The sequence below is a fragment of the Melanostigma gelatinosum genome (genome assembly GCF_949748355.1).
Source record: "Melanostigma gelatinosum genome assembly, chromosome: 19".
In the NCBI taxonomy this organism is placed as follows: Eukaryota; Metazoa; Chordata; class Actinopteri; order Perciformes; family Zoarcidae; genus Melanostigma; species Melanostigma gelatinosum.
The window spans coordinates 10,920,697-10,947,668 of NC_136652.1; the positions used below are offsets into that span (position 1 = coordinate 10,920,697).

The window sequence follows — 26,972 nt, forward strand, 5'->3', positions numbered from 1 at the left end:
ACATTGTCTTCTCAAGTTTCTATTCTTTTGTGTTGCTAGCAAGAGCCTTTACACGGAGTAAGGTATCAGCTGAAACGTTTGTATTTGTTCATCTTCTGCAATGCAAAACAATAGAAATGCAGAAAACATACATACTTACTCAGGAAAAGTTCGAAACACTATTGCGTGAAACAGTTTATTTCAGTTGGAACTGCACATTTTCCTGGCTTTAGCACAAAACAAGGGTGAGCGCAGTGATGTTTCATTACATCCCCCTAATCCATCATATCCTAATATTTGTTTACCAAAAGCACACTCTTGTAGCAATTATAGCAATGGCAGCAAAAATCATGTTCTGAACTTAAGTATGCCACTAACACAGGAATAATAATACTGATATGAGAAAGTATACATGCACTGTATTTAAGGCTAAATCACAACATGGGTTTGCATCACATTTCCACTGATGAACACTGGAGATGTACCCGATATGTCTAAATGAAATTCTGATGAGTACTGCATGAAACACAGAAACATCTTTCGGCAGGAAGTAATGAATCAGAACTATGCAGGGAAATGTGTGCAATTGCCCTGTGCAGTCCTGCACTGTTTACCACCTGAAGACATTCAGTCTGCAGCTCGCTCAGTTTAATTCTCACTTACAGCTGTTTAAAATGCTGCTCCTTGTTTCCCTCTCATGGCTGTCGGTATGCAGGAAGCAGGCTCAGGCTGGAGGATGAGAATAGCTCCCCTGCTGTAGCCGAGCAGACTACATCATGCTGCTGCCAAGGAAATTATGAGTCTGCAGAATCCTGCAGCACAACACAAGGGCAAGGAGGGAAAGGAGGTGGAGATCCCTGTAGCCTGCCGCAATCCTTTATAACCAATGCACACCATAAACGGCATACTGTCAGCATCAAAGAGAAATCACAAAGTTCAGAAATTATTTTTCTGTGACAGGTCACATTTTAGAGACTTCATGACACAAAAAAGCCAGAAATCAATAAAAATCACTCTCCTTGAAAACATGTTGTGCATAGTTCATGCAGAATACTGGCAGCACTGATGATTGATGTAATCGCCTCGTGGTGGCAGTGAGAGCAGCTGTTAGATTGTAGAGCAGGGTACAATCTCCTCTCCTCCTGGATCTTGCCACATGGGGGAACAGTGTGAGTGTTTGCCTGCCAAGACATTGGCAGCAGAGGCTTTTTGCTGCATCGGTCAGCCCAGGACAGTAAATAAGGGAGCAGTGCTTAAATCTTCGACGAAACGAAAAGGGGGGCTTTGCATTCAGCATTTTAAAGCTCAGGACGTCATATTATCCTCTTTTTTTCTCTCTCCGATGCTCATTTTGTTTGTGCTCAGTTTTACATTTCCCCCTCATAGGTTCTCCTTTAGATTTCTTCCACACGCCTCCTACCACGCCCTCGGAGGCAGAGCTGACTGCCATGACCTTATCCTCTGCAGCTTCCTCCAGTAAGGCACAGACGCCATCACCAACCGGCACCACCACCCCCTCCATCTCCTCTCCACTTGCAGACTGGACACAGAAACTGTCTGCTCCCTCAGAATGGGCTGTGATGAGCGTAGACGGTTTCCCCTCGGAGACAAATGTGAGCGACGCAGCAGTGATGCATGGAAAGGCAGCGGGCAGCCCGGTCAGCCTGGCGTTCCTGCCTCCATCCAGTGGATCATCTTCAGAGCAGAGTTGGCAGGAGCGGGAGTGTGGACTGGAGCCGCAGGCTGCAGCAGAGAGAGCCGGAGAGGAGATGACCCTGGTTTTACTCAGTCTGATGGAGCACTACAGCGCCTCACTAGGCCTGACCCCCAACACTGATGTAACCACAGGAGCAGTAGGTAGGTCCTCCACCTTCACTGTTTTTTAGTTTTTTTGTAGATACTTTAAAGCTAGGGTTGATAATGTTGAGAAACTAGAAAGAGTAAGCTAGATTTTAAAACAAGTATCAAAAGATAAACTCAGCTCAGTGGTGCCTATTATTTTCTAATGCAATTAGCTAGCAGCAGTAGCTTCAAAAGTTGTAGCAAGAACACCGACAGCCCGTCCCTTCAGGTCTCTCTTCAAAGCCACTGCCCCCAAATTATCATCATGAACGTAAACAACAAACATGACCATTGTTAGAACTCACAGCTGTCAAGCTAGAAGCTTGTGGCATACTCTGTTGACGAGCAGCGAGTACAGAATACGTGTCGGTAGACAAGCAGGTAGCCCGTCCAGTCATTGCATCCGATTGAAACAGGCTTATTACAGTCCTGCAACAGCCACAGAAACCGGATTCTTTTCTTTTTTTTGTCAGAGCATTTGATTCATTGATTGCTGTCGGGACGAAAACCAGAATTTCAACAAATTTAAGAAAAAAAGAGTTCTGAATAGCATTACCAACCCGAGCTTTAAAGGTGCTAAACGCGGGAGTGAGAGCATTTCTGTTGCCTCTCAACGGTTCTCAACATGGTGACAACTGAGCTGGCTCGCATCTTACAGTGCTGGCAGAGCTAACAGCGTTTAACTGAGGGGAAACCAGAGGGTGGGTGTCACAGTCATTGGTCAGGACGGCAATATCGGCTGTACCAGCTGTATGAGAGCAGCGCATAGCAGCGGTCGTGAGCTAACCAGTTGGGCACGCTCACATGCACTAAAAGGCACGCGGCTGGCCCAACTATATCAACGAAGCACGGAGAAGCTCGGATTACAACACACAGAGGGAGAGTGACTTCATTCTCTGCTCAGGTAGACATTACTCCACTGTCTCTTTACTTAGCAAATAGTTGTTAGCTGTGATATTAAAGCTCTAAATGTTTAACAGAGAACCTTTTAAGAAAACTGTCTGGATCAGGGGGAAAAATTACAAAATATGTCTCTGCCTTTACTTAATGTAAATAAAAAGAATCACAAGTACCTTGTTGTAATACCAATTTTGACTAGTTTCTACCGACCAACACGATGCTTTTTCAGGTAGTTTTTCATCACTGAATTAATTTAGAATATGCACTAAGTAAGCAGACAAGGTAGGAGGACACAACTTAAAAAGATTATTCTGTGATGTAGAATTTGCTTGGCCAAATTGGAAACGTCAGAGGTCGAGATCCTGACTTTTAGTCACTAGTGAGGGTCAAGCTAAAAAAAACACAATTTCCTAGAATACAACTCAACAATAGTATCTTTTGCTTGACCGTCTTTTCAACCCTATGCCTCCCTTGGAAATCCAAGGTTTTGTTCAAATTGTTTTAGTCCAAACCAAGATAACCCTGATGACATCCAATGACATCATCAGGCTTCACCAGACTGTAGAAAGCTCGTCCAGAGCCACTGAAGAAAGCATGCCACTGATTTTACAGGGTGAGAGTAGAACCATGAAAACTGAACTAAACTTCTTGTGCAAAATCGATGGAGTGCCCCTTTTAGGCAAAAATAAAGAAAAAGCTAATTAATTTCACTGGCTATCAATATAACTTTCACTTACTTTTAATTCACTGTAGAGTCAAGGCTGTTCTCAGGGCTCTTGAGTAAATAATGAATGAACAGACTTTTAAATTGACTCTCACTCAACTGTATGTGCTTTTCTTTGTTCAACTTGTTTTGCAGAGCTGCTCAGGTGCTTGATAACAGAGAGAGATGAGCTGGTTGAGGAGGTGGACACACTTAGGGAGACACTGAGGGTGAGTTGGAGCTGCAAGTCCCATGACAACCGTAGGCACTAAAAATGTCCTAAAACTCACCAGTTTTATGATGCTTTATTCTTTAGCGGACACTTAAGAGACATATCTAGAACAAGCAGCTTTTAAATTCCGATTTCGCGGTTTCTTTTCCATTTTTTTTTCTCTTTATTTTGTCCTACATGACAGACGGAGAGGTTGGAGTGGCATCAGTTCCAGCGTGACCTGCAGGTCGCGGTGTCTGTGGCCGACCGGCTGCGGGTCGAGTCGGAACAGGCTCTGGGTTTGCTCCAGAAGAGCCACTGGGCCGTGAAGGAGCAGTTGGCTCGTGCCCTCAGCAGAGAGCAGGAGAAGGTGGGAGAGCTGGAGAGTCTGAGGGCCGAGCACAGAGATGTCTGCTGCAAACTTACTGAACTCGCTCTGCAGCGGCAGCTGGAGCGAGCCGAGCTGGACGCTGTGAGGGACGCCTGCGAGGTGAAAGACACAACAGAATGTGATGAGCAGGCAGAGCGACGGGACTCTGAGGATGCGCATGGGGAGGAAATACAGGAAGTTGTGGAGGAAAAACCCGGGCAAGTTGAAACCAACACTGAAGTTCAACATTTTGAAAAGAAGGAGAATGAAACAAATCAAGAGGTGGATGCTCATGTTGTGGGTCATGATCTCGAGGAGGCAAATGGATCAGGGAGCATGCAGCTGACAGGGAAAGGGGTGGCGGAGGGATACCTTCGTAGTTTGGCTATACTGGACAAGAAGAAAGATCCAAGGAGGATTGTGATGCTATCTGAAAGATCTTGGTAAGTCGACATGAACTCTCACAACACATTCACCCCTGTTAACAGAAGCCGGTGTTATAAAACATGCAAAAACTGTCTTTTAGGAGTCTCTCTCGTCTCCCACTCCCAACTGACTCCTCCAGTGAAAATGGGACCTCAAAAAACACGAGCACAACCCTGCCACTATGCAAGGTACCACACGCGCTGAATTGGTATTTAATGTTCTTTAACCTATATTTATAGAGATGGATATTTGAGTGGTTAGGGAGGTGTAAAACACTTGCATCACTGTTGGATCACACTAGGCATATGAAGAATCTGTTTCTAAACTTTCCAGAAAGAAGAGCCACCAAAACCGAGAAGGATGGACCGCATTTTACAGCGGCAGGACAGCTGGTCCAGCTTTTACACAGGTGAGCTTTAAACCCACCAAACAACACTGTATGTTCTTTTAGACAGCTTAGTGAGTGTACAGTTGTATGACTGACTGCATTTTTGTCTTGCAGGAAAACAGGATGAGGACCAAAGCTCGGATTCCATCAAGTAACTAACTATTAGGGTCCTTTTCTTTGTTAATACTGACACCTCAACAGACACTGAAGTCTCTGTGTAAAGGAAACGGAAAGGCTGATGCATGTTTGCTTGAATGAGTCAAATCAAACGAGTCACATTCAATCACAATTTCCGGTTTACCCTTTTGCACACTTGAATCTGTAGGAAAAGCTTGTTTTCTCCTTGATCTCATTCTGTGTGATTTTTATTTCTCACTGTGAAAGGTAAGTAACAAATGAAGTTATTCTTTGAAAGCTTTTCTTGCCCTCCCAGACCTCAAGATGGTTTCAGTGCTCTGCTGAGGCGTCATGGCGGCTCCAGAAGAAACTCTCTGCTGCGCTGGTGCCAGAGTCGTACCCAAGGTTATAAGGTTAGAAAGGAGGATGTCACTATTTTTGAAATATTTAGAAATTCTGTTAAATCTTTTAAATTAAGAGGAATTCAGGGTGGGCAACAAAAATACATTTTTACCAGTTGTATCATGTCTTGATCAAGTATGTTTTCTGGCAGAATATTGAGATCACGAACTTCAGCAGCAGCTGGGATGACGGTTTGGCGTTCTGCGCCATTTATCACACATATTTGCCAACTCACATCCCGTACGACACCCTCAACCCAGCAGACAAGGTAAACTGTTGCTGTTATTAGGTATCCAGGAACAAATACTGATAATCTCTCAACTCAAAAACAGCCATACAGGTTATTGATCAAGTCAAAATGATTGTACTCCAGAAAGTCAGTCCAGGTGTGTTGGATCATTAACTCTGACTGTGGAAGAACAAAAAAAAAAGCACTTGTACTCACGTTATCAACGACAACACAGTTCTAAGGAGCAGAACATCATTAATAAAGTCTGTAAAAATATGCAGCTGATAATGTAAAAGCTGCTTCTGACGCAAATGTTTTTACAGAAGGAAAATCTGCACCTTGCTTTTAAGACAGGAGAGAGAGTGGGAATCATCACCACACTGGTGAGACATTTCAGTCAATGCATAAGACATTTGTAAGATTACAAATTATGCAACTTAAACCAGCTGTGTCCACTGGCTGTATGATCTTATCTTTACATGTTAACTTGTGTGACAGACATCGGAGGAGATGCTGAAGGCGGATGGACCGGACTGGCAGCAGGTCCTGGGTTATGTCGAAAGCATTTTCCGTCACTTTGAGATGTGAAGTCATTTTCTCTTGCGTCGCTCGTCATCCTGGTTCTTTTCCATCATCGTGACTCAAGGACTGTTCACCACACGAGGGAGTTCTACTCATAATATATTGGAGCAGCCAGGATTTTAAACGTCAGCAATATTAAACTTTGTTTTTATGCAGCTATACAACATACTTAATACAAACTAAACCTTGGAGTATTTCTATTTTTTTACATACCATTTATTCAGATCCAAACAGTTGCTGGGTGATGATGCACAACTAAAGGATTTGTCAGATTATAAACATGTTCAACAATCAGTCATTTGTTTCCGGTGCTGGGTGCACTGGTTTTGCCTTTTAGAAATTAATGAGCACTATGATTAATGTAAACTTGCGCTGTATTTTTATGTGGTTGATTTCAGAACCTGGAGCACTTAAGTTTTATTTATCTTGACTAATAGTTTTATCATGAACCTCTCCTGCTGTTATACAGTATCATGTCTGCACGCACCCAAACTAAAACAGAACGGGGGCAGACATGTACTCAGATTTTATGTTGGAATGGTGATGTTTTAACCTTAAACACTACAGTATCCGTCAGGAAATGTATATGCAAATGTATGTAAGCGCTTCAGTGTTTTTCAAAAACATGGTAATCATGACTATGTTGTTGCCAAATGCCTTATTGCAGTAATAAAGTTATGTATATGAAAGTTGTTTCCCCCACACATTTTCTCTATAAATACCAGAGATTCACAGAAAACCTTTTAATACATAACAGAATGACATTTGACAGCATATAAAAATGGTATAATTCAAATTTGAAACAAGATGGCATTAAAGGAAATGTTTAAGGTTCAACGACATGAGAAAATTATAATGCAACAAATAAATACTGAAACATTTTAAAGGCAATAATTTAACAAAATGTTGCAAGGATGTTTTAAATTAAACCTTAATGCAGATTAGGCAAGTTTCAGCTTTGTTGGAACGTTTTAGTGTATTGAGTTTGAAACTATATTTTGTCCCAATATTTCTCAGGAAGAGTATATGATCGACAATGTTCATGTTGAACAAACTAGATGAAAGTAACCTTGCAGTTGACCAATGAATGTAAAGCAGTCCTATGAAGCTGGAATGGCACCTCCTATAGGTGGTGTTGACAGTGGTGGCAGGAGGAGAGACTTCAGCTTAACTGACATGGCTGCAATTTCAGGGTCCTGGGTTTCATACATCTTCACCAATCTGGCAAATTTTAGGACACCTGTAAGTGGAGCAGATCGATGTGATAAAATGTGTCATCTACCCTGTGGTACATAAGGTCTATGAGTACAGTAAATATCTGCATATATATTCATATAATAGGAACGTATTCTGGAGTTGGTAAATGAGTATCAACAACAAAAGTTCCAAATAATGCCATCAATGTATGGCAGAGCTCGAGTGAATAACATGATGCATTCTGCTCTGTAGAGTTCCTGGAAGTTCAATCCGGTTGTACAACATTTCCTTTTACAGAATGATGCTTTGGCTCTAAATTTAAGAATTATCTTTGTGTTCAGCGTTTACTATGTTGCTTGGTCCAATGCATGGGGTACATCTGTATGGTGTGTATATCTAAATAGAAAATGCTGCCTTACGCTTACCCTCTCCCTCATTGTTGAAGCCATACGCTTTGATAACCTCTTGTTGAATCTGGGTGGCCACAGGGAGCACGAGCTGCAACATCTTGCCCATGTCATTGCAGGCACTTTCTCGAGCCTCCTCCATCCTCGCAGTGTTTTCTGGTGCCGAGAAGGCCTGGATCACCTCGCTCAGTACCACTGTTGGAGAAACAAACAAAAGATCAGTAGTTGATCTGCTTCTACAGCATGTATATGCAACTGCGATGCAAGTGATTTTTGTATGAAGCAGATAAAGACAGGATCTTGGAAATACAAGTAAACTGAATGTGCTTTTCATTAAAGTACAAGGGCAAACATCCCACCCATCCCAAGACAGTAATAGACACAAATGATAAGCCTGAGTAAAGATGTCAGCTTCTGTTTCAATGTAGAGGAGACAGATCTCGGGTCATCCGGCAGTTTGACATGCTGAAAGTGTCAGCAATAATGATGTGGGGCACATAAGACAGACCATAACAGCTAGAAAATGTACACTTATAAGATCATAACTGGTTCTTCTCACCTCTGGTCTGCTCAACGGTGAGGGTAGGCTGCTGTGCTGGAGCTGAGGCCATGTCTGGAGAGAGAAAGATGAGAGAAAAATATGTACATACGTATGAACAGAGAAGATACGAGATGGTTTAAAAGAGGACGGTTTTACTGTTTTTGACTCAATTCAATACTGAAGTAATCACGACGCAGCAATACCTCCTGTGTCAGTTAAAGAAAAGAAAATAACAGAAAATTCATCTGTAACTATGTTGATTATTCATTCATTTTTCAAGCAAAACCTGCTCTTCCACTGTGGTGATTTTTTTCTGCTTTTCTCTGCTATACATCATTGTGAACTGAATATTTTTTGGGTATTGGACACATAATATGCCACCTGAAGATGCCCTCATAGGCTCTAATAACTATTAATAAACATTTTGCACAATGTTCTGATCCGTTGAACAATTAATAATAATAGAAATGCCTTTTCGCAGCCCTACTTAGTTGTTTTGTATACGAGATTGAAAACGAGATGACACAAAGCATCCTTGAAAATGCAAGAAGTGAACCTGCTGTAAGATGATTATCTTCACTGAAGTTAGCAGAGCTAACTAGCGTTCACTAGTCTTCCACAATAACAACATAAAGAACAGTTTGGACATTGCTTCTTCGTCCGTTAACTTTCTCCCTATCGATATCTTTAAATGTAATACAAGACAACATTATCTTAGCTGAGGTTACCGACAGCTGAAACACACATACCTGAACTAATCCAGTGATCAATGAAATGTAGAGATTTGGGATCTCACCACAAATGAACAGACCTAGCTTGTAGCATGCCTGTGAAAAGTAGCTGGAAAACGAAGCATTTTACGACAATTGACAGCTCTTTGCGACATCACGTCCTTCCTTTTGGCAGGCGCGGAAGTAAAACGTAAACTAATGCCTCGCTAAGCTAGTAGCATGATGAAATCTCACCAACATGTCGTTGAAGTCGAAGAGGAAGTGAGTGACAGTGGACGTGACTGTATTTGACATTAAGCTTTATTGAAGCAACGGTGAAATCCAGAGGTTTTGAGTCAGTGGCGCCAGCGTCTCTTTTGCCACGTAACGTTATGTCCACCGACATAACGTCCGTGTCGGTGGAGCAGAGTCAGACGTCTCCAATAAAGGTGAGATGTCACTTGTTCATGATGTGACTGACTGAATCAGCTCACATTAACTTTCTGATTGAATATTTTCTGAATTATTATGAATCACTTGTTGCTGGTGTTCAATGCAGCTGGATTTTACAAATGTAAGATCCATCTGTATTTTATTTATGGCTCTACAACAGTGAAACACATATCCTTGCAAAGTTAAACACAGACACATGTAACTAAGGTTACAACTAATCAACCAATAATTGCATCTTGATTAATCAGTCCATTACTATATTTGTTAAGTGATGTATAATTTGTTCTTTAAAATGTAAGAAAATATTGAAAATTGCCCTTAAAATTACCCAAATTCCTTGTTTTGTCTGACCAAAACCCAAACGCATTAACATTAAAGTAATATAAACACATAGAAAAGCAGAAAATCCTCGCATTTGAGAAGCTGTGAATGTGAAATCAAGTCAGTAATTTACTGTTTCAGCCCTACTTGTAACATAATATTTCACAAGAACCTCTTTAAATGCGAATGTATACAAGTACTCACTAGAACTAACAAATAAATTATGAAAAATGTAAAATATATAAAGGTAAATTATAATCAATATCAAAACATGCCACTCCATAATACTCCTGGCCTGACCTGGCCAGCAAGTAACAAGTCCTCCCGTCTTAACTGAACATGCCTACAGTCTCATAACACCTCCAGCAGAGAGAGGCCTGTTTTGTGCCCAGACCCACTGTAAGCAGTATACCTGTGATGTTGAAATACTTTGAACACATTGAACCTCCTGTTGCGTCTTCTCTACAGGACCGTAGTAACTGGATGCTGGACAGCGCTGTGGGAAGATGGCTGGCTTCAAAGCAATTTGTCTTCTCAAACCTCACTTTGCTGAAAGTGCTGCTGTGGCTGGTGCTAATCGGCCTGTTTGTTGAACTAGAGTTTGGCCTGCCCTTCTTTGTCATCTCCCTCTTCTACTGGCTCTATCAGGGACTCCGTAGCCCAGCTGCCCGCGAGCCTGGAGAACTGAGCGCTTATTCTGTCTTCAATCCAGACTGTCAGCCTCTGCTGGGCGCTCTCACTCCAGAGCAGCTGGACAGCGAGATGGGTTACAGACACTTGTTATTTGCACATTTATATTAAATAATCACATTTATTTTGTCCTTACAAAAATGTAATTTTTCTCAGGAATATACAGGGACTAATATTTCTGTATTACTAATTAAATTAAGATTGGTCTGCTTCCAGGTGTATTCGTGTTTCTGTTCCTTAAAGCAGTTTAATAGTGGCTTCACTTGAGGTTGTGAAAGAGGGCTATGCCACATCAAATAACTAACACTCGGTGCACAAGTTTTAATTGTTTTGATTTTGTAGAAATGTGGGAATGGTCGTGAGTGAACTGGGGAGAAACAGTGGCTCATCCTAAGTCATATGTGCTAAAAGACTAAAGGGCAAGCTGCTTTGAAATGTATATGGAAACAAATGTTTCTTACTTCAAATAAATGGCTTTTCAAGTTTAATAAAAGATTCTGATGTATCAAGCTGTATTGCATGTTGTCTCTAGGCCTTGATATCACAAACACACCAATCCCATTCTGTTTTAGCAGTGTTAAAACTAATAACAACCTAGCTTGTAGCATACCTGTGAAAAGTAGCTGGACAACGAAGCCTTTTACGACAATTGACAGCTCTTTGCGAGATCACGTCCTTCTTTTTGGCAGGCGCGGAAGTAAAAATGTAAACAAATGCCTCGCTAAGCTCGTAGCATGATGAAATCTCGCCAACATGATGTTAAAAACGAAGAGGAAGTGAGTGACAGTGGACGTGATTGTATTTGACATTAAGCTTTATTGAAGCAACGGTGAAATCCAGAGGTTTTGAGTCAGTGGTGCCAGCGTCTCTTTTGCCACGTACACATAGTAACGTCCGTGTCGATGGAGCAGAAGCTGGCAGAGTTCAGAGCCAGACGACAGGCTGAACATACGGTGAAAAAGGTTGACAGTGCAGGTCCGCAGTGCGTAGCACAGACAGCAGCGGACACAGCTGATCAGATTGATGCAAAAACAACAACAACCGACAGTCAACGGACTCAAGAGACAGAAAACATCAGAGCTTCGAGTCAGACCGCGCCAATAAAGGTGAGACGTCACTTGTTTATGATGCGACTGACTGAATCAAGTCACAACTTTATTAACTTTCTGATTAACTGTGTTCTGAATTATTATGAATATTTTGTTGCTAGTGTTCACTGCAGCTGGAATAATAATTTAAGATAAATCTGTATTTTTGGATCGACACTAGTGAAGCAAATATCCTTTCAAAGTTAAACAGACACATGTAACTAAGGCTACAACTAATTAAACAATCATTTCGTAATTGATTAATCAGTCCATTACTATATTTGTTAAGTGATTTATTTCTATAAAATGTAAGAAAATATTGAAAATTGCCCTTAAAATTACTCAAGCCCAAATTCCTTGTTTTGTCTGACCAACACTCCGAAACCCAAACGTATTAACTTTAAAGTAATACAAACTCATAGAAAAGCTGAAAATCCCCACATTTGAGAAGCTGTGAATGTGAAATCAATTCAGTAATTTACTGTTTCAGCCCTACATAATATTTCACAAGAACCTATTTAAATGCTAATGTATACAAGTACTCACTAGAACTAACAAATACATTATGAAAAATGTAAAATAACATATAATGGTAAATTATAATCAATATCCAAACACACCACTCCATGATACTCCTGGCCTGACCTTCCCTCGTATCTGTCGATAATGGTTGTAGTTCGAACGAGTTTGAAGTGAATCAAACTACAGCAGACCAGCAAGTAACAAGTCCTCCCCGCTTATCTGAACATGCCTACAGCCTCCTAACACCTCCAGCAGAGAGAGGCCTGTTTTGTGCCCAGACCCACTGTAAGCAGTATACCTGTGATGTTGAAATACTGTGAACATATTGAACCTCCTGTTGTGTCTTCTCTACAGGACCGTAGTGACTGGCTGCTGGACAGCGCTGTGGGAAGATGGCTGGCTTCAAAACAATTTGTCTTCTCAAACCTCACTTTGCTGAAAGTGCTGCTGTGGCTGGTGCTGCTCGGCCTGTTTGTTGAACTAGAGTTTGGCCTGCCCTTCTTTGTCATCTCCCTCTTCTACTGGCTCTATGAGGGACTCCGTAGCCCAGCTGCCCGCGAGCCTGGAGAAATGAGCGCTTATTCTGTCTTCAACCCAGACTGTCAGCCTCTGCTGGGCGCTCTCACTGCAGAGCAGCTGGAGGGAGAGATGGGTTACAGACCTCTGGCTAACAGATGAAGCACTTGTGATTTGCACATTTATATTAAATAATCACATTTTTTCTGTCCTTACAAAAATGTTATTTGTTTTTCAGGAATATACAGGGACTTACAGTGATGATGTTAATTAATATTTCTGTATTACTAATTCAATTAAGATTGGTCTGCTTCCAGGTTTATTTGTGTTTCTGTTCCTAAAAGCAGTTTAATAGTGGCTTCACTTCAGGTTGTGAAAGAGGGCTATGCCACATCAAATAACTAACACTTGGTGCACAAGTTTTAATGTTTTAATTTATAGAAATGTGAGAATGGTAGTGAGTGAACTGGGGAGAAGCAGTAGCTCATCCTAAGTCATATGTGCCAAAAGACTAAAGGGCAAGCTGCTTTGAAATTTATATGGAAATGGCAAATGTTGCTTACTTCAAATAAATAGCTTTTCAAGTTTAATAAAATATTCTGATGTATCAATCTGTGTTGCATGTTGTCTCTAGGCCTTGATGTCACAAATTACAAACACACTGTCGATCGCACATTATCTTTTGTCGGTGTTATTAAACAAAATCTGCGATTAAAAAAAAGTCATGTTTGATAAAATATTGAAGAAATGTTCATTCAAAACTTGCAATGAACTTATTGATAAAAGTAATGAGTTGAGCTTAAACGAAAATCATATTACATAAAAATCTAAAGCAAATATCTGTCCTCTTTTTCCCTTGAATGAAACAACTCGGTGGACACTTGAAGGGACCATATTATTGCCTCCAAGCAAGTGGCTGGTACACTCGTAGACGGGTGCACGACGCAAAACGTAAACAAAACCATGGCTGTTCATGACAAACAGATTTTTCTTTGGCTAGTGTACACACAATTGAACTCTGAATAATACTTGTCCAGATAAGATAACGTTCAGTGATTGTTTACCATAACCAGCTACTAATAAAATGAGGGAATCTTATGCAATTTGCATGCAGAACAGGTTCTAAAAGCAGGCAACTACTTGCCTCTTAGTTGATGGTTTACCACAATGGTTGTATTTACCATTAACAATGTGCGCTTCTATTGTTGTGTGATAACTGCTTCTTCGTTAAGTCGAGGTAGAGGGATTTGCACCAAGTTTACAAAGGGAGTTGAGTGGTATACTTATTTCTAGCAGGTGTGGCAGGATGTCGGAGACTGTCAGTTCCGAGTTCTCGTGAACGCAGCATATGACTATTTGTACAGAGAGAACAACTTTTACGGACAAAGCTAGAGGCTTCACTCCCATCTACTTCCGCATTTGCTGAAAAGCCGTTAGACCATTCGAAGGTAGATTTGATCGTTTCTCTGTTTAGCGAGGACCAAATAGAGAGTCACACGTTTTTGTAAGGGTAATAGTTCAAAAGAAGTTGACTTCATTGTGCGTGTCAAGAGCATAATTAGTTAGCGTGTCTGTTATTGAATGTAATGACAAGCTTGCTAGCTGCGATAGCTCACCATTTGTCTCCTGAGTGTTATGGTAACTATCTTGGCACATCATTTTTGGCTCTTTGGTTCAAAGGTATTGCTCTTCCTGTATCAGTGAAAACTATTTAGTGGCTTCTTCTCGGTGTTATCAGTAAGTATTAACCCAACATCACCCCCACCACTTTTCTACTGGATACGTATTGATATTGTTGGATTCATGTCTCGGATTTTACTAGCTATCAACACTAGCATGTTAGCTAAATAGCCAGAAGTGCAGAGGTTTGCTGCTTATTCTGACTAGTTTACGAGCTCATTTTAGTTCGCTGATAACAGCTATAAATCAAACACAGACGTTGTATATAAAGCAAATAATACTAGCTCATAATAAATGTAATTTTGTTGCGTGATCAGGTGAATACAGTCGTTTCCACATGCAAACAATTGTCCACTCTTTGTAAGATATTCACTCAAAAGGAAGATTTTTACATTTTATGACAAATTGCAGTTTTGTTTTTTGAGGATGTCCTGATCATTTTGGACATAGTGTATGGTCATAATCTCAATTGTATTATTAGTCATAAAGGCTGTAGATGTTCATGATTTTGAATGTGTCTGCTCTGTCTATCAGCAATGTCTGTAAGTCCTACTGTGCTCATGCGGCTGGTGGCCTCTGCCCACACTGTGGCTGAAAAGGCCGGAGCCATTGTGAGGAAGGTCCTTCACAGTGGAGAACTTGGCATTGTGGAAAAGGTGGGATCAACATATTTTTGGTATTTAAATCAAAGCAAGTTAAAGTGCATATAGCGTGTCCCAGATGGACACATTTGCATTTATAATGCAGGGCACGGACTGAGATGAATTGTTTTAACCTTTTTTGATTCCTGTATCCGTGCACAGACTGGAGCTAATGATCTGCAGACACTGGCAGACAGACTAGCACAGCAGAGCATTTGTGCATCACTGTCCAGACATTTCCCTAAAATCACCATCATTGGAGAGGAGGTGAGGAGATGGCATATTTGTTTAGTGTATTGGTTGTATGAGGTCCATGAACCATGCAAGGGTATTTCAGTATTTAAGCTTTATAGGAGAGTGAAAAACGGATGATCGTGTATGACTTGTTTATTAGGACCTCCCAGCTGAGGAGATAAAGGAAGATCTCATTGAGAGCGGCTTCTCAGAGGAAATCCTTCAGAAGACATGTCCAGAAGAATATAGCGGTCTCAAGGAGGAGGAGGTAACCGCCAATAAAATCAGTCATAAAAACAATATTTTCAATCTAAGTTATTCGGTTAAGAAATAGAATAAGATTGTATTTTCTATGTATCATAATTGTTAAAAAAAGAGGTGCAGTTGTATTATTACATACATGAAATTCTGAGTGTTTCTTTCTTAATCTCAGCTAGTTGTGTGGGTTGATCCTCTCGATGGCACAAAGGAATATACTGAAGGTAGGCTCTCCAAATGTACTTCTTAAACAAAGTGTGTGTGTAAATTGCAAATTCTGCGATGTGGGCAGTGAGTTATCCAGTTCCTGGTCCAGAAACCCACTGAACAAATACTTTTAGCACTAAAATGACTCCACCAGCTTGTATGGAAGGCATTCGAGGACACATGCAGTCGCTACATGTACCACATTCTGGCTTTGCAGTGTGTTGCCACTCTAATCAACCAAACACTGCACCCTGTGCAACCTTGTCTATTAATCATGTATATTTTAAAGTCAGCAGTAGCAATAACATGTTAGATATTAAAAGCACAGCTGTGTGTGTATCCCTGCTTCTGCTGTCTACCCGTTTCTCTTTCTCTCTTTCTCTCTCTCTGCTGACCCCAGCGTCAAGGTGTCTCCATCACCAAACTGAGGCCCAGATACCAAGCAAAGGGTCGGACACCTCTCAGCCTTACAGCACAGCTCTTTGTATGGAAAACTGATAGGAAGATTAACCCTGGCAGTGTATAATATACATTGTTTTGCACAAACAAGGACGCTTCACGATAACTTACTATCCTTTCCTTTCTGTCCAGCATGCAATTTTCATAATGACACCTATATGTAACTGACCACATCCCAAATATATGCTTATGATTTAAAATGCATGAATAACATCCTGCTATTTTCTGATTGAAGGGCTCCTGGATAATGTGACGGTGCTTATTGGTATTGCATATGGAGGCAGAGCAATTGCAGGTGTCATCAACCAGCCTTTCTACAACTACGAGGTACAGACCAAACTACGCGATCATGTAGCCGTGTCCTAACAGTTGTAACTCTGGTTAATTCAAAGTTTCCTCGTCAGCTTGGAACAGGAGCAGCTTTAGGAAGAACCATGTGGGGAATGCCGGGACTGGGTGCCTTTGGATTTCAGCTGCGGGAAGTTCCAGGTGACAGACGCATTGTCACCACCACACGTTCGCACAGCAACAAGCTGGTAACGGACTGTGTAGACGCCATGGAGCCTCATGAGGTTGTCCGAGTTGGTGGTGCTGGGAACAAGGTGAGGTGGATGTAGAGCAAGCCGAGTCATGTTTCTGACCCTGATCTGAAATCATTTCAAGCCTTTACTGTTCCTAACATCTGCCATCAAAGGAATGTCTTTTTAAGATCAGTATGTGCCAGTAAAAGGCAGGGTCCTGTGTTTTGTAACATTAAGCATCATCTTGTGACATTAATCAGTGCGGCATAATTGCTCCCAAATGAGACGCACACAAAATAAAATGGCTGGCAGATACTGCCAATCTTCTCCTCCTTTGTGTTTTTTAGTAACTACAAATATTGTAGAGTGGTTGCGCACATCCAAAAATCATTGTAGGCAGGCGCTTGAACAAAACTAGACGGCCATGAAAATATAATGGTCTGCACGCTGTAGCTTCTTTAAGTGCAATTTACTAGCAAAGCCACAAAGTGACGTTTCGAGCTAATGCTACTTATAGTAACCATAGCGTCTTTATGCTTCAAAATCGATCTGTTGATGGTGTGAAATTACACTTTTAGGCATTTGAAAAGAAAACGGCTCTTCCTGCGCATCATTGTTATTCCCTCGGTGACAGCAACATTGATAAATATGCTGTCAATATCTAAATTAGACGAACACAAAGCATGTAAGCCATCCAACTTGGTCTTTTTGACATGACCTATCCATTGATAGAACATCTGTTCTTCTCGCTGACCAAGAACTTTGCTGCAAATGTTAAATGCTTACTGTAGCTAGAGGCCTTAGTTTTGTTATTAACCCCAAACAGTTAGCCAAAGATGTTTTATAGCTATTACACTAGTACACATGTAAAAGAGCCTGGTGATGTTTAAAGAGTGTCTGTTTATCAAATAATCTCTCTGCAGATAATCCAGCTTGTTGAAGGAAAGGCTTCTGCTTATGTCTTCGCCAGTCCAGGGTGCAAGAAGTGGGACACCTGCGCTCCTGAGGCCATTCTGCATGCTGTTGGAGGTAAAAACCATCAATTCTGTAGCAGCAGAGGATGTTTTAAAATACAAAAATCTAGTTTTTAAACCAAACTAGCAGTATAGTTTGTAGGCATGCACCTTTTAGCGTACAATTCAAGCATTACATTTTACAAAATGCATAGTTTACTAGTCTTTAAATTACTGCTTGAATGTTTATTTCCCCTTTTCTATTCCTTTTCCTTGTGCAGGTAAACTGACTGACATGCATGGCAATGCATACTGCTACGATGCTAACGTCAAGCACATGAATTCGGCCGGCGTTCTTGCAACACTACGAAACCACGAGTACTATGTTAGCAGAGTACCACAGTCAGTGCTGCAGGCCCTCAAGTCAGAATGATGTCTGTCGTCATCAGAAATCACACTAATAGCAAGACGATATTCACAATGCACACAATCATTCAGAGATTTAACACTAACAATCTATCCACACATGCAAGAACCTTCTTCTATATGTGAAACTATCATCAAGTCAATCATGGAATACTATGTTTTAGTGACATGCAGCACTTCATTAACCAGAAACAGAGCAGACTTAATAGGACTTCCATTTAGTAGAGCTGTATTATTATGGCTGGAACTTACAAATAGGGTTGGACTACATGCGATTCATCAGCAGGTCTGCTTCATGGCAATATTGATGATGAAATGCCTTGAATAGCCAAGTATTTATTTTACTGGTTTAGTCAAAACACATTCACATCTTGAATCTTGAAGATCAATATTCATTCATCTTTACAAATTGTGTATTTTAACAGAAACCTGCCTTGATTTTAACAGATGATGCTGTAAATAACTGAGTCTTTCTTCACATGTAATCAGTGGGACTTCTATGAATGTTAAACTGAACTGATTCACAATTTATTTTGCACAGTCATGTGAATTTGTAAAATGTAATTGTTCCAATTAATTTGCCTTAATAAATACATTGAAATGCTCCGTAATACTTTTCAATGTAGTCCTTAAAGGGAAACTTGTTGCGGCCCGGAGCTCCCTGCTCATCACATTGCAACGATACAAAGTCGATACAAATCAGTTGAAAATCACCAAAGTTTGAGAAACTTGCTGACCTCACTGGTCCCAAAAGTGAAGGACACTCTGACGTGATAGTTTTTTCGTCATACATACTGTGACTTTTTATATGACTTCTTTTATGACTTACTTTATTAATAATTATACGATACACACTATACAATTATATTTTTTCGACATGCTTACTATGATTGTTTTTGACTTTTTTCGACATGCTATACTATGACTGCTTTTAGACTATTTTTGACATGCTATACTATGACTATACTACACTATACCACAATATGACTATTTACAAAAGAAAATGTATATACTATACTTTTATGACATTTATGACATTTTCATGACCTACGTTAATACCACTCCAATCCACTAGGGGTCTGTGTCCTTTGTCCTGCCTCTTCTTTGTCTTGCAGGATCTGGTTCGTCAGAGGATGAGCCACTTATCGGCCAGGTGTGGTTCAGGCTATGAAAGATCACAGCTTTATCAAGGAGCTCTCACTTCCTCGGCTAAATTGGCTGCTGGTTTTTTTCATTTTCGATTCAGACACTTTTGCATATACACAACAGTTGACGTTACTGATTACTGACATTCAATGTCTGTTCTTTTTGGTTGCTTTGTAAATAAATATCTTACTTTTATCTGGTTTCACAGTTTAATGACTTTTTTCGACATACTACATATGACTTTCATAAATGTTTGACATACTATGATTTTTCTTGAAATATTGTTCTATGACCTATACTATAACATTTTTTTTGACAAATTCAACTTTGATTATTTTCCTCTACTTTTACTTTTTTTCAACAAACTACAAATATATTATACTACCACTATTTTTCAACTTACTTTCATACGACTTTATTAATGCCATTTTTTGGACATACTATACACTTTTTTGTGACAGTTAACATTGACTATTTGGCAATACTATAGATTCTTTTTCAACAATTATTAGTTATACTATGCTAAGACTTTTTACTTTGACTTTTTATGAGGTTTTTCTACATACTATATTACTTTTCCGAACATACTGAAAATACTATGACTTTTTTTTGACAATTCTCCAACGTACATTTGTTTGACATACTATACTGGGACATTTTTTGACAATAAACAGACTTAATGACATTTCAACCACTATTCAATGACTTTTTTGTCATAATGTACTGACCTTTTGCTAAAGATTTTTGGCAGACTTTTCGATAATTTCTTTGACACAATTCTGTTACTTTTTAAATGTTTTGTTAGGCGTGTTATACAAGGACTATTCCATTGTACACTGACTTTTTATGCCATTTTTTGACATACTACACTATGACTTGTTACTCGTCTATTTTGACTTTTAAAGCCATTTAAAAAAATAATACACTGGCTTCTTTCGTCAAACAATACTGACATTTTTTTATGACATACTAAACTGGTATTTTTGTGATATACATCTGCCTTCATTGGACATCGTTAACTACCATTGTTTGTGTTACTCAGAACTCAAAGAGAAACGGAGAGCAGGCTCAACACCTTTTATTTCACTCGTTTCAAACAAACTCGTACAAATCTCAAAACGTCTTAACATACGGTACTGTTTCTAACTTGAAGACCAATAAATTTACAAAGCAAAAGGCAAGATTTAAATAAATAAAAAATACGTTGGTTCAGTGTTCATTAAGGAGTTGGAAATATATAACTAGCCAACAATAATCAAAAAACCATCGTCTTGCCTTGATGAGTTTGACCTCTTTACAATGTCATGCAATGACGTAGGCCTGTCACGATAATTACATTAACGACGTATACAACAGATGGACATAACCTCAATAATCTTTACGGTGTCAACTTATCGTATGATTAATTGACATGGCCTCAATCATTTCTGCTGACCTCGATATTTATGTTACGTACATGTTTGTTTACAGAAGAATGTGATCAGCATTTTAGCCAACATGATGGCAGAATAAACAGCAGGGTTTTCCATTACAACACTTGTACATTGTGTGAATCATTGCGCTTAGAAAGGGTGTACTCGCATTATTATGCTGTTAAATTATCATATCAATGGCATCAAAGTATCTTGTAATAAAAATACAGTAATATTGATATAATAGGGAAACTCAATTATTTCTGGGGAAATACATCGTCCAACTTAAATTATCGTGACAGGCCTAACTAGAAGTACAACAATGTTCAGCGATCGAGAGGTCAACATCTATGCTGTTAAGATGAATGTACTGACACCTACTTCTGAATCCTGTACTCAGTTTCTGCTGTGGTTTTCATTCGTCTCGATTTTCACAATAATGTACTTTTTATCATCAAGATATTTGGATATTATTGGTATCTCTTTGAAGAAAAAAAACATTAAGTAAAAGGGAAAGTCATAGCAATCTCCAACTTGCAATTCTTCAGGAAAAATTTACATTTGGGAAATTATGTTCAATTGTGTCCTTGCCGAAAGTTAATGTAGATGAGAAGATCAATGCTTCATCTTTGTTCTTCAAGTTTGTTTACTCCATACCAAAAAGATGGATGAAACAAACACCGTGCTGCTGGTAGGTGGAGGTTGTTTCAGTTAACGGAGCCAGAATAACTGTTTTCTCCTGTTTCTAGTCTTTGGGCTAAGCTAAGTTAGCCAGCAGCTGATGTCAGTTTCATATTTGACAGAAAGGAGAGCGGTGTAAACTTCCTTATCTAACTTTTTAGAAGAAGCATATCAGCATATTTCCCAAAATGTAAATCTATTCCATTAAGCAGTGTAGCACCTCATCCAGCATAGAAGTGGGCGATGGCAGTAGGACTAGAAACAATTAGCCCTGTTGTCAGTGAGAATTTATGGTTGTACATTGGCTAGAGCAAAGAACCCATCTCAACCTCACAAGCGTGCATGCATTCACAAAATCACTATGGAAATCGTTAATGTGAAGGAAGAGAAGCATCGTTTCTTAACATCTTGCCCATTCCACAAGAGTTTGGTTTAAATATTGCTGAATGGAGTGAGTAGCAGGGCTGCGTTAATGCAGACCATGGCATCAAATAAGAAATTGAAAAACACACGTTCATAAAAATACCCACAGAACAAGCAAAAGACACTCCTGGAGCTTTTGTCTTCCTTTTTTTTCTTTTACACATGAACAAGCTGACTGAGAGAAGGCTGGAGTGTTTGAGGCAGCCTGCAGGGACGTTTGCCAGTGATCGACCGGGGGAGAAGCAGGAGAGTCAGGGCCAGCCGCTCACCTCTTTTTTGGTGGCTGAGCGGTGCGAGGCGGGGTGACAGGGCGTCCTGTATTAACCCCTCCATACTGGTATTTCGCTTTTTTTTCTGACGGCTTCAGGATCTGAAAGAAAGGCCGATGGTCCTGATGAATACATTTTAAAGTCCACAAATCAGCGTTTATGTTACGGTATAACAAACGAAGGGTTCTCTACCTGAAAGGAGCACATAAGGGACTCGTCCACACTCATCATCCCACCTGCGTTGTCAAACTCCCCGCAGTAGTTGGGGGCAGAGAACAGCGTTACCAGCTGTCGCTTGGCAAAGAACTCATAACCGTCTTCAACAACCTGTAAGGTAAGGCAAGGCAAGGCAAGGCAAGTTTATTTGTATAGCACATTTCAACAACAAGGTAATTCAAAGTGCTTCACATAAAACCATTAAAAGCATCAAAACATAAGGCAAAAGAAAAGGAGATTTCAAAACAATTAAAGAAACAGTGTAAGAAATAAAATTCAGTCGTAAAAAGTAAAGGAGATTTAAAACATACATTAAAACAATAATTGATGAATAATAGCAATAATAGCAGAATTATAGCTGAATATTATCCAGCACTGAAGATATGTTTTAAGCAAAATTGCCTGACAATTAGGGTTGAACTACATGCAATTCAACAGCCAATCTGCTTCATGGCAATATAAGAGATGAAATACCTTCTGTATGTGACCATCTGGTTATTGTATCATCAATATTCATAAATTTTTTACAGTGTATTTTATCAGAAAACTAACTGTTCCCCATTGATTACCTAAACTGTGGTTGCCCACCAAACTCTAGATAAATGTTGAGTAAAAACAAAACAATATTTCCCCCTGAAATGTAGTGGACGAGAAGTATAAAGCTAAATAAATTACATCAAAGTACAAGTCACTCAAAAGTGTACAAAGTACAGTCTTTAAGTAGCCTAAATGTACTCCGTTACATTCCAACACTGCTAAAACAAGAGCTGAGGGTCCATTGTTCATCTTTGCATACCACCCACACGGCAACAACACACAACCAGTTGAAAATCTGCAAAATTCTCTTAATCTTAATAAGAAAGAAGCACAAGAGTTACTTGATGTGCTCGGCAGATGAGGTCCAGGTCGTGACGGTTGAGAAACTTGCTGACCACATCGGCCCCGAAAGTGAAGGAAACTCCCCGATCGTTCTCCCCCCAGCCCTGGACGTCTTTGTCTGGATCCGACCACAGCAGGTCACACAGCAACCCTGACACAAACAGCAAAGTCAAGCAGTCAATCACTGCGAGTCATCAGTCACTCGCATATTACATTTTCATTTGAGCAACTACATCAATACATCATTTTCTTTATGACACACGATGCTAATTAATGTTTAGATTCTCAAATGATAGGAATACTTTTTTATGACATACTATACAGACTTTTATATGACGTATTATAAAATGTATGTTTCATACATTGCAAACTGCTTATAGTGATCAACTTCTTCCAATTTACCTATAATTATCTACTCGTCCACTTTTAGTGTTCATTTTGGGCCTTTTCATACACGACAACATATGGAAAAACATTGTAAAACTATGGTAGGCTAATGTTTATAAAATTTTTGTTTTGGCCCTTGATACTTTGCTTGCCTGCTTTCCGGTTGGCTACCTGAGGCTGGTGCTGCGTGCACATTGAAATTATGATGAGGAACAACATTATTTTCTCTCAGTAAAAAACAAATGTGCAAGCACCTGTGGTTAAAACTTGCTGATGGCATACTATACTATAATAATTTAATATTATTAAACTGTATTCATATTAATATTTTGTATGACATACTATGCTTTGATTTATTATTTAATGACGTACTATACTGAGCCTTTTTATGACTATATAGATATATACAAAACAAATAATTCTGTCTCTGAATTACCAGCTGTAACAGTTGAGGGCTAGAAACAGGTCCGCATTATTTTAGCCAAAACTAATAGCATAATTAATTAATCTAAAGTGGCACATCAGCATTACATTTTTAACACAAATTATAAGCAGTTAATGAACACAATCAGCAATCTATAATAATAGAGCAGTGCAGACATATATAGAAACATCTGCGGCTTGTGAAAGTTGCAATCAACTCAACAAGATATTGTCCTCTTATAGTTCAGCAACACAACTGACCTGTGTCTGGGACATCGGTGGGTCTCATAATGCGCCGAATTTGTTCCATGGACTGTAGATCAGGTGAGAGCCCTGAGGACAACAGAGAATTGTAATATAAACAACACACACTACAGAACATCCTGTGAATCAGTGAAAAGATGACTTTTTTTTCATCCTTCAGCAAAATGGAAATATGACTTACAGGTATTGTACTGATGTGACAAAAATGGGATTTAAAAAAGTCATTAAAAGAATTACATTCTCAATAGCACCATAATGCAATAAATGATTCATCAAAATTAAAACCTGTGGTTACATTACATATATTTCGAAGTATGTAATAGAAATATAGAAAAATTATCCTAAAAATACTACCATTTAATATTGCTGTTACAAAAAATAATACACCCCTCATTGAATACTGAACGCAGACAAATAATTAAATAACGATACAAGCCTATATTTTAAACCCATGTACAGGTACACTTTGATTTCAGGGAGAAGTGGATTATCCACATTATTCAGTGGCTGCTACACAACACACGCGCTTCACAAACCTCCATGGCAGCAGAAAATCTTCTCATCAATAATCGCAGCAATGGGCAGACAATTAAAACAGTCTGTGAAGGTCTTCCAGAGCTTTATGTTGAACCTGCGCTTGCCTGAGGACAAAATTAAGAAAAGTGGCAGAAAAGAAAGACTTTACTAATAATACTGGGTTACTACATTCAGATTTGATATTTCTTCTTCTGAGTTTTTGCAGTAGTCCAACTCACAATTAGGACTGTGAACAGTATGCACATGTAGCATAACAAACAGGTGTGTTTTCCAACTTACACTCATCATAGAAGCCGTAGATGCGATTGATGGAGGCACACTCGTGGTTCCCCCTGAGCAAGAAAAAGTTTTCTGGGTATTTGATCTTGTAGGCGAGCAGCAGGCAGATGGTCTCCAGTGACTGCTTCCCCCTGTCCACGTAGTCCCCCAAGAACAGATAGTTGGCCTCAGGTGGGAAACCTCCATACTCGAATAGCCTCAGTAAGTCTGTGTACTGTCCATGGATATCACCTGGAAGGATATATTCATTAATATTGCAAGTAACATTACAATCCCAATCAATTATGTGAAATGAATGAACAGATTAAATAAAGTTTTCAAATAACTGTGCGTTTTAAACTTATCCTGGTGAAATATCAGGGCTGAAGGAACCATGTGGAGTTGTCAAGGTTGCCTCTAACTATCAACATGTTTTCTCGTCACCCTGCGCTGGAATATAGGTACATTTTTAAAAAGGTGATAGGTTCTCACCGCAGATTTTGAGTGGAGCCTCCAGTTCTAGCAGGATCGGCTGACTGAGGAAAATCTCTCTGGACTTGATGCAGAGCCCCCTCACCTCAGCCTCTGTCATCTGTACCACCTTCCCTGGACGGCATCCTCGCACTGCAAGACAAAAGAGTTCAACATCGGAGGATTCTCTAACAGGAGTGAGTAAGTATTTGACACTAGCCGTTAACACATGAAGCAACCTGCCACAGCGATCAGAACTAATATACATCATATTCAACATCATGGCAAGGGGACAGGTAACTACATTTTCAAATTGTAGGCTAAATCAGTATTGTGACCACAAAAAAACATCAGTGCATTCAAATGAAATTCAAGACCACTTTATAGCTATAAAATCTGATAAATTACCAGCATTTTTTTAAACGAACAAAGACTTAGATTTAGTTGTTATCTACTGATAGTCCATTAGTATTTTGAGAGTGATACCATATTCCAGTCAACACAAGTTATGAACTGGCAAGTATAGATATGAAGTGAGTGAATAAGGGTGGTGTGGTCCAAGCAGGAAGAAAAGTCTAGAGTGGAGTTTTCATAAATTTGGTTTGATTAAATTATACATTTGCTGTGATCGTAATAGTGTTCAACAGCACATCTTTATTTCCAGACCAAACATGCAGAATGCGACTTTGTTTCATTTGCATCCCACAAAAAGAAAAGGCATGTTTCGTCGTTTCAATATGTGGTTTAGGAACAAACTTTAGAAACGAACGAAACTCGCCGGATATAGTTGATGAATGTAAAACAGTAGCTAGTTATGCAGATTTAGGTTTCCTTCGTAAGGGGGCGTGTCCTGGGTGGTAGCCGACGTGCTAGCAACATGCCTAGCCAAGCAGAACAGTTAGTAATGTAGCTTAGCAATCACAGAATCCCACGGTTCTCTCTCTCTTCCCATTACGTCCCGTCCGTGACGATAAAACAGTCACCTGCCATAACTCTGCTAACGTTAGTCAGCTAGTTTACCTGTTAAGTTATAGCACTAGCATAGATAGCTAGTTAGCGCTCTAGCTGGCTAACGTTAATTGTTACGCCACTCTCCCTTTTTTAAGCACAGTGCCACGACTAACGTTGATTAACAATCCAACATTAGCGAATATATAGCTACAGGGGACTGTGACACCATGCTAACGTTTACTAAAGTTTACGTTTCTCCAGCAGCAGAGAGCTTTTAACGCAAAGGTTAACGTTAGCTGCTGAACGATAGCAGAGAACGCGAGATGCTAACGTGTTTATAACATGTTGTGAAGTTACTAGTTACAAACAAGAACGTACAATTCAGTCATTTTTTCGATAAAAAATACGTGAAGAAAGATTATCACGTCGCTACAGTACCTTCCAGTAGTCGAGATATGAGGCTGTCAACGTTCAATTCGCTTTCCGCCATGTTTCTGATACTCACAGAGGCAGGACAGCGGGCAAATTAGCCCTGAATGCTGACTTGTAGGCTCAAGAGAGCTTTAGCCTATCCAGGCATGCACACAGACCACACGTTTCAAGCAGTGGTGTTATAACTAAGTAAACTTCTTCTTCTTCTTCTTGTTTGAGGTTTATTGGCGGTTGGCAAACACGAAGTAAA

General features: G+C 39.7%; 6 protein-coding genes across 9 annotated transcripts in view; 4 read left to right on the plus strand and 2 right to left on the minus strand.

The window, feature by feature from the left end:
* The window catches only part of ptprk (protein tyrosine phosphatase receptor type K), a 301,307-nt gene that overhangs the window by 190,652 nt on the left and 83,683 nt on the right, over nucleotides 1-26,972 (plus strand). The gene's annotated exons all lie outside the window — the stretch shown is intronic.
* Nucleotides 6,878-9,151, minus strand: grcc10 (gene rich cluster, C10 gene). Of its 2 annotated transcripts, none has more exons than XM_079290609.1 (4): nucleotides 9,044-9,151; nucleotides 8,313-8,366; nucleotides 7,772-7,948; nucleotides 6,878-7,389 (listed from the first exon to the last, which is right to left on the minus strand). In XM_079290609.1, exons 2-4 carry the CDS (start codon nucleotides 8,362-8,364, stop codon nucleotides 7,250-7,252), a joined length of 369 nt encoding a protein of 122 aa, XP_079146735.1. In that variant the 5' UTR covers nucleotides 8,365-8,366; nucleotides 9,044-9,151; the 3' UTR covers nucleotides 6,878-7,249. The 2 variants fall into 2 exon arrangements, with proteins under 2 accessions (XP_079146735.1, XP_079146736.1); XM_079290610.1 differs by having other exon boundaries at nucleotides 9,106-9,129.
* LOC306793085 (SAYSvFN domain-containing protein 1-like) lies at nucleotides 9,215-10,955 on the plus strand. The gene is made up of 2 exons (XM_079290536.1): nucleotides 9,215-9,453; nucleotides 10,247-10,955. The coding sequence occupies exons 1-2, from the start codon at nucleotides 9,397-9,399 to the stop codon at nucleotides 10,577-10,579; spliced, it is 390 nt and encodes a 129-aa protein (XP_079146662.1). The 5' UTR covers nucleotides 9,215-9,396; the 3' UTR covers nucleotides 10,580-10,955.
* On the plus strand, nucleotides 11,166-13,205 carry LOC306793084 (SAYSvFN domain-containing protein 1-like). The gene is made up of 2 exons (XM_079290535.1): nucleotides 11,166-11,574; nucleotides 12,433-13,205. The coding sequence occupies exons 1-2, from the start codon at nucleotides 11,371-11,373 to the stop codon at nucleotides 12,754-12,756; spliced, it is 528 nt and encodes a 175-aa protein (XP_079146661.1). The 5' UTR covers nucleotides 11,166-11,370; the 3' UTR covers nucleotides 12,757-13,205.
* On the plus strand, nucleotides 14,104-18,575 carry bpnt1 (bisphosphate nucleotidase 1). 3 transcript variants are annotated; one of them, XM_079290856.1, is made up of 10 exons: nucleotides 14,104-14,232; nucleotides 14,809-14,930; nucleotides 15,078-15,182; nucleotides 15,310-15,417; nucleotides 15,583-15,631; nucleotides 16,015-16,098; nucleotides 16,309-16,400; nucleotides 16,478-16,675; nucleotides 17,518-17,623; nucleotides 17,829-18,575. In XM_079290856.1, the coding sequence occupies exons 1-10, from the start codon at nucleotides 14,181-14,183 to the stop codon at nucleotides 17,978-17,980; spliced, it is 1,068 nt and encodes a 355-aa protein (XP_079146982.1). In that variant the 5' UTR covers nucleotides 14,104-14,180; the 3' UTR covers nucleotides 17,981-18,575. The 3 variants fall into 3 exon arrangements, with proteins under 3 accessions (XP_079146982.1, XP_079146984.1, XP_079146983.1); XM_079290857.1 differs by having other exon boundaries at nucleotides 14,171-14,331; XM_079290858.1 differs by lacking the exon at nucleotides 16,015-16,098.
* LOC306793196 (serine/threonine-protein phosphatase PP1-beta catalytic subunit-like) lies at nucleotides 20,183-26,815 on the minus strand. The gene is made up of 8 exons (XM_079290691.1): nucleotides 26,729-26,815; nucleotides 25,361-25,492; nucleotides 24,890-25,120; nucleotides 24,610-24,714; nucleotides 24,071-24,142; nucleotides 22,999-23,150; nucleotides 22,097-22,231; nucleotides 20,183-22,005 (listed from the first exon to the last, which is right to left on the minus strand). Exons 1-8 carry the CDS (start codon nucleotides 26,778-26,780, stop codon nucleotides 21,901-21,903), a joined length of 984 nt encoding a protein of 327 aa, XP_079146817.1. The 5' UTR covers nucleotides 26,781-26,815; the 3' UTR covers nucleotides 20,183-21,900.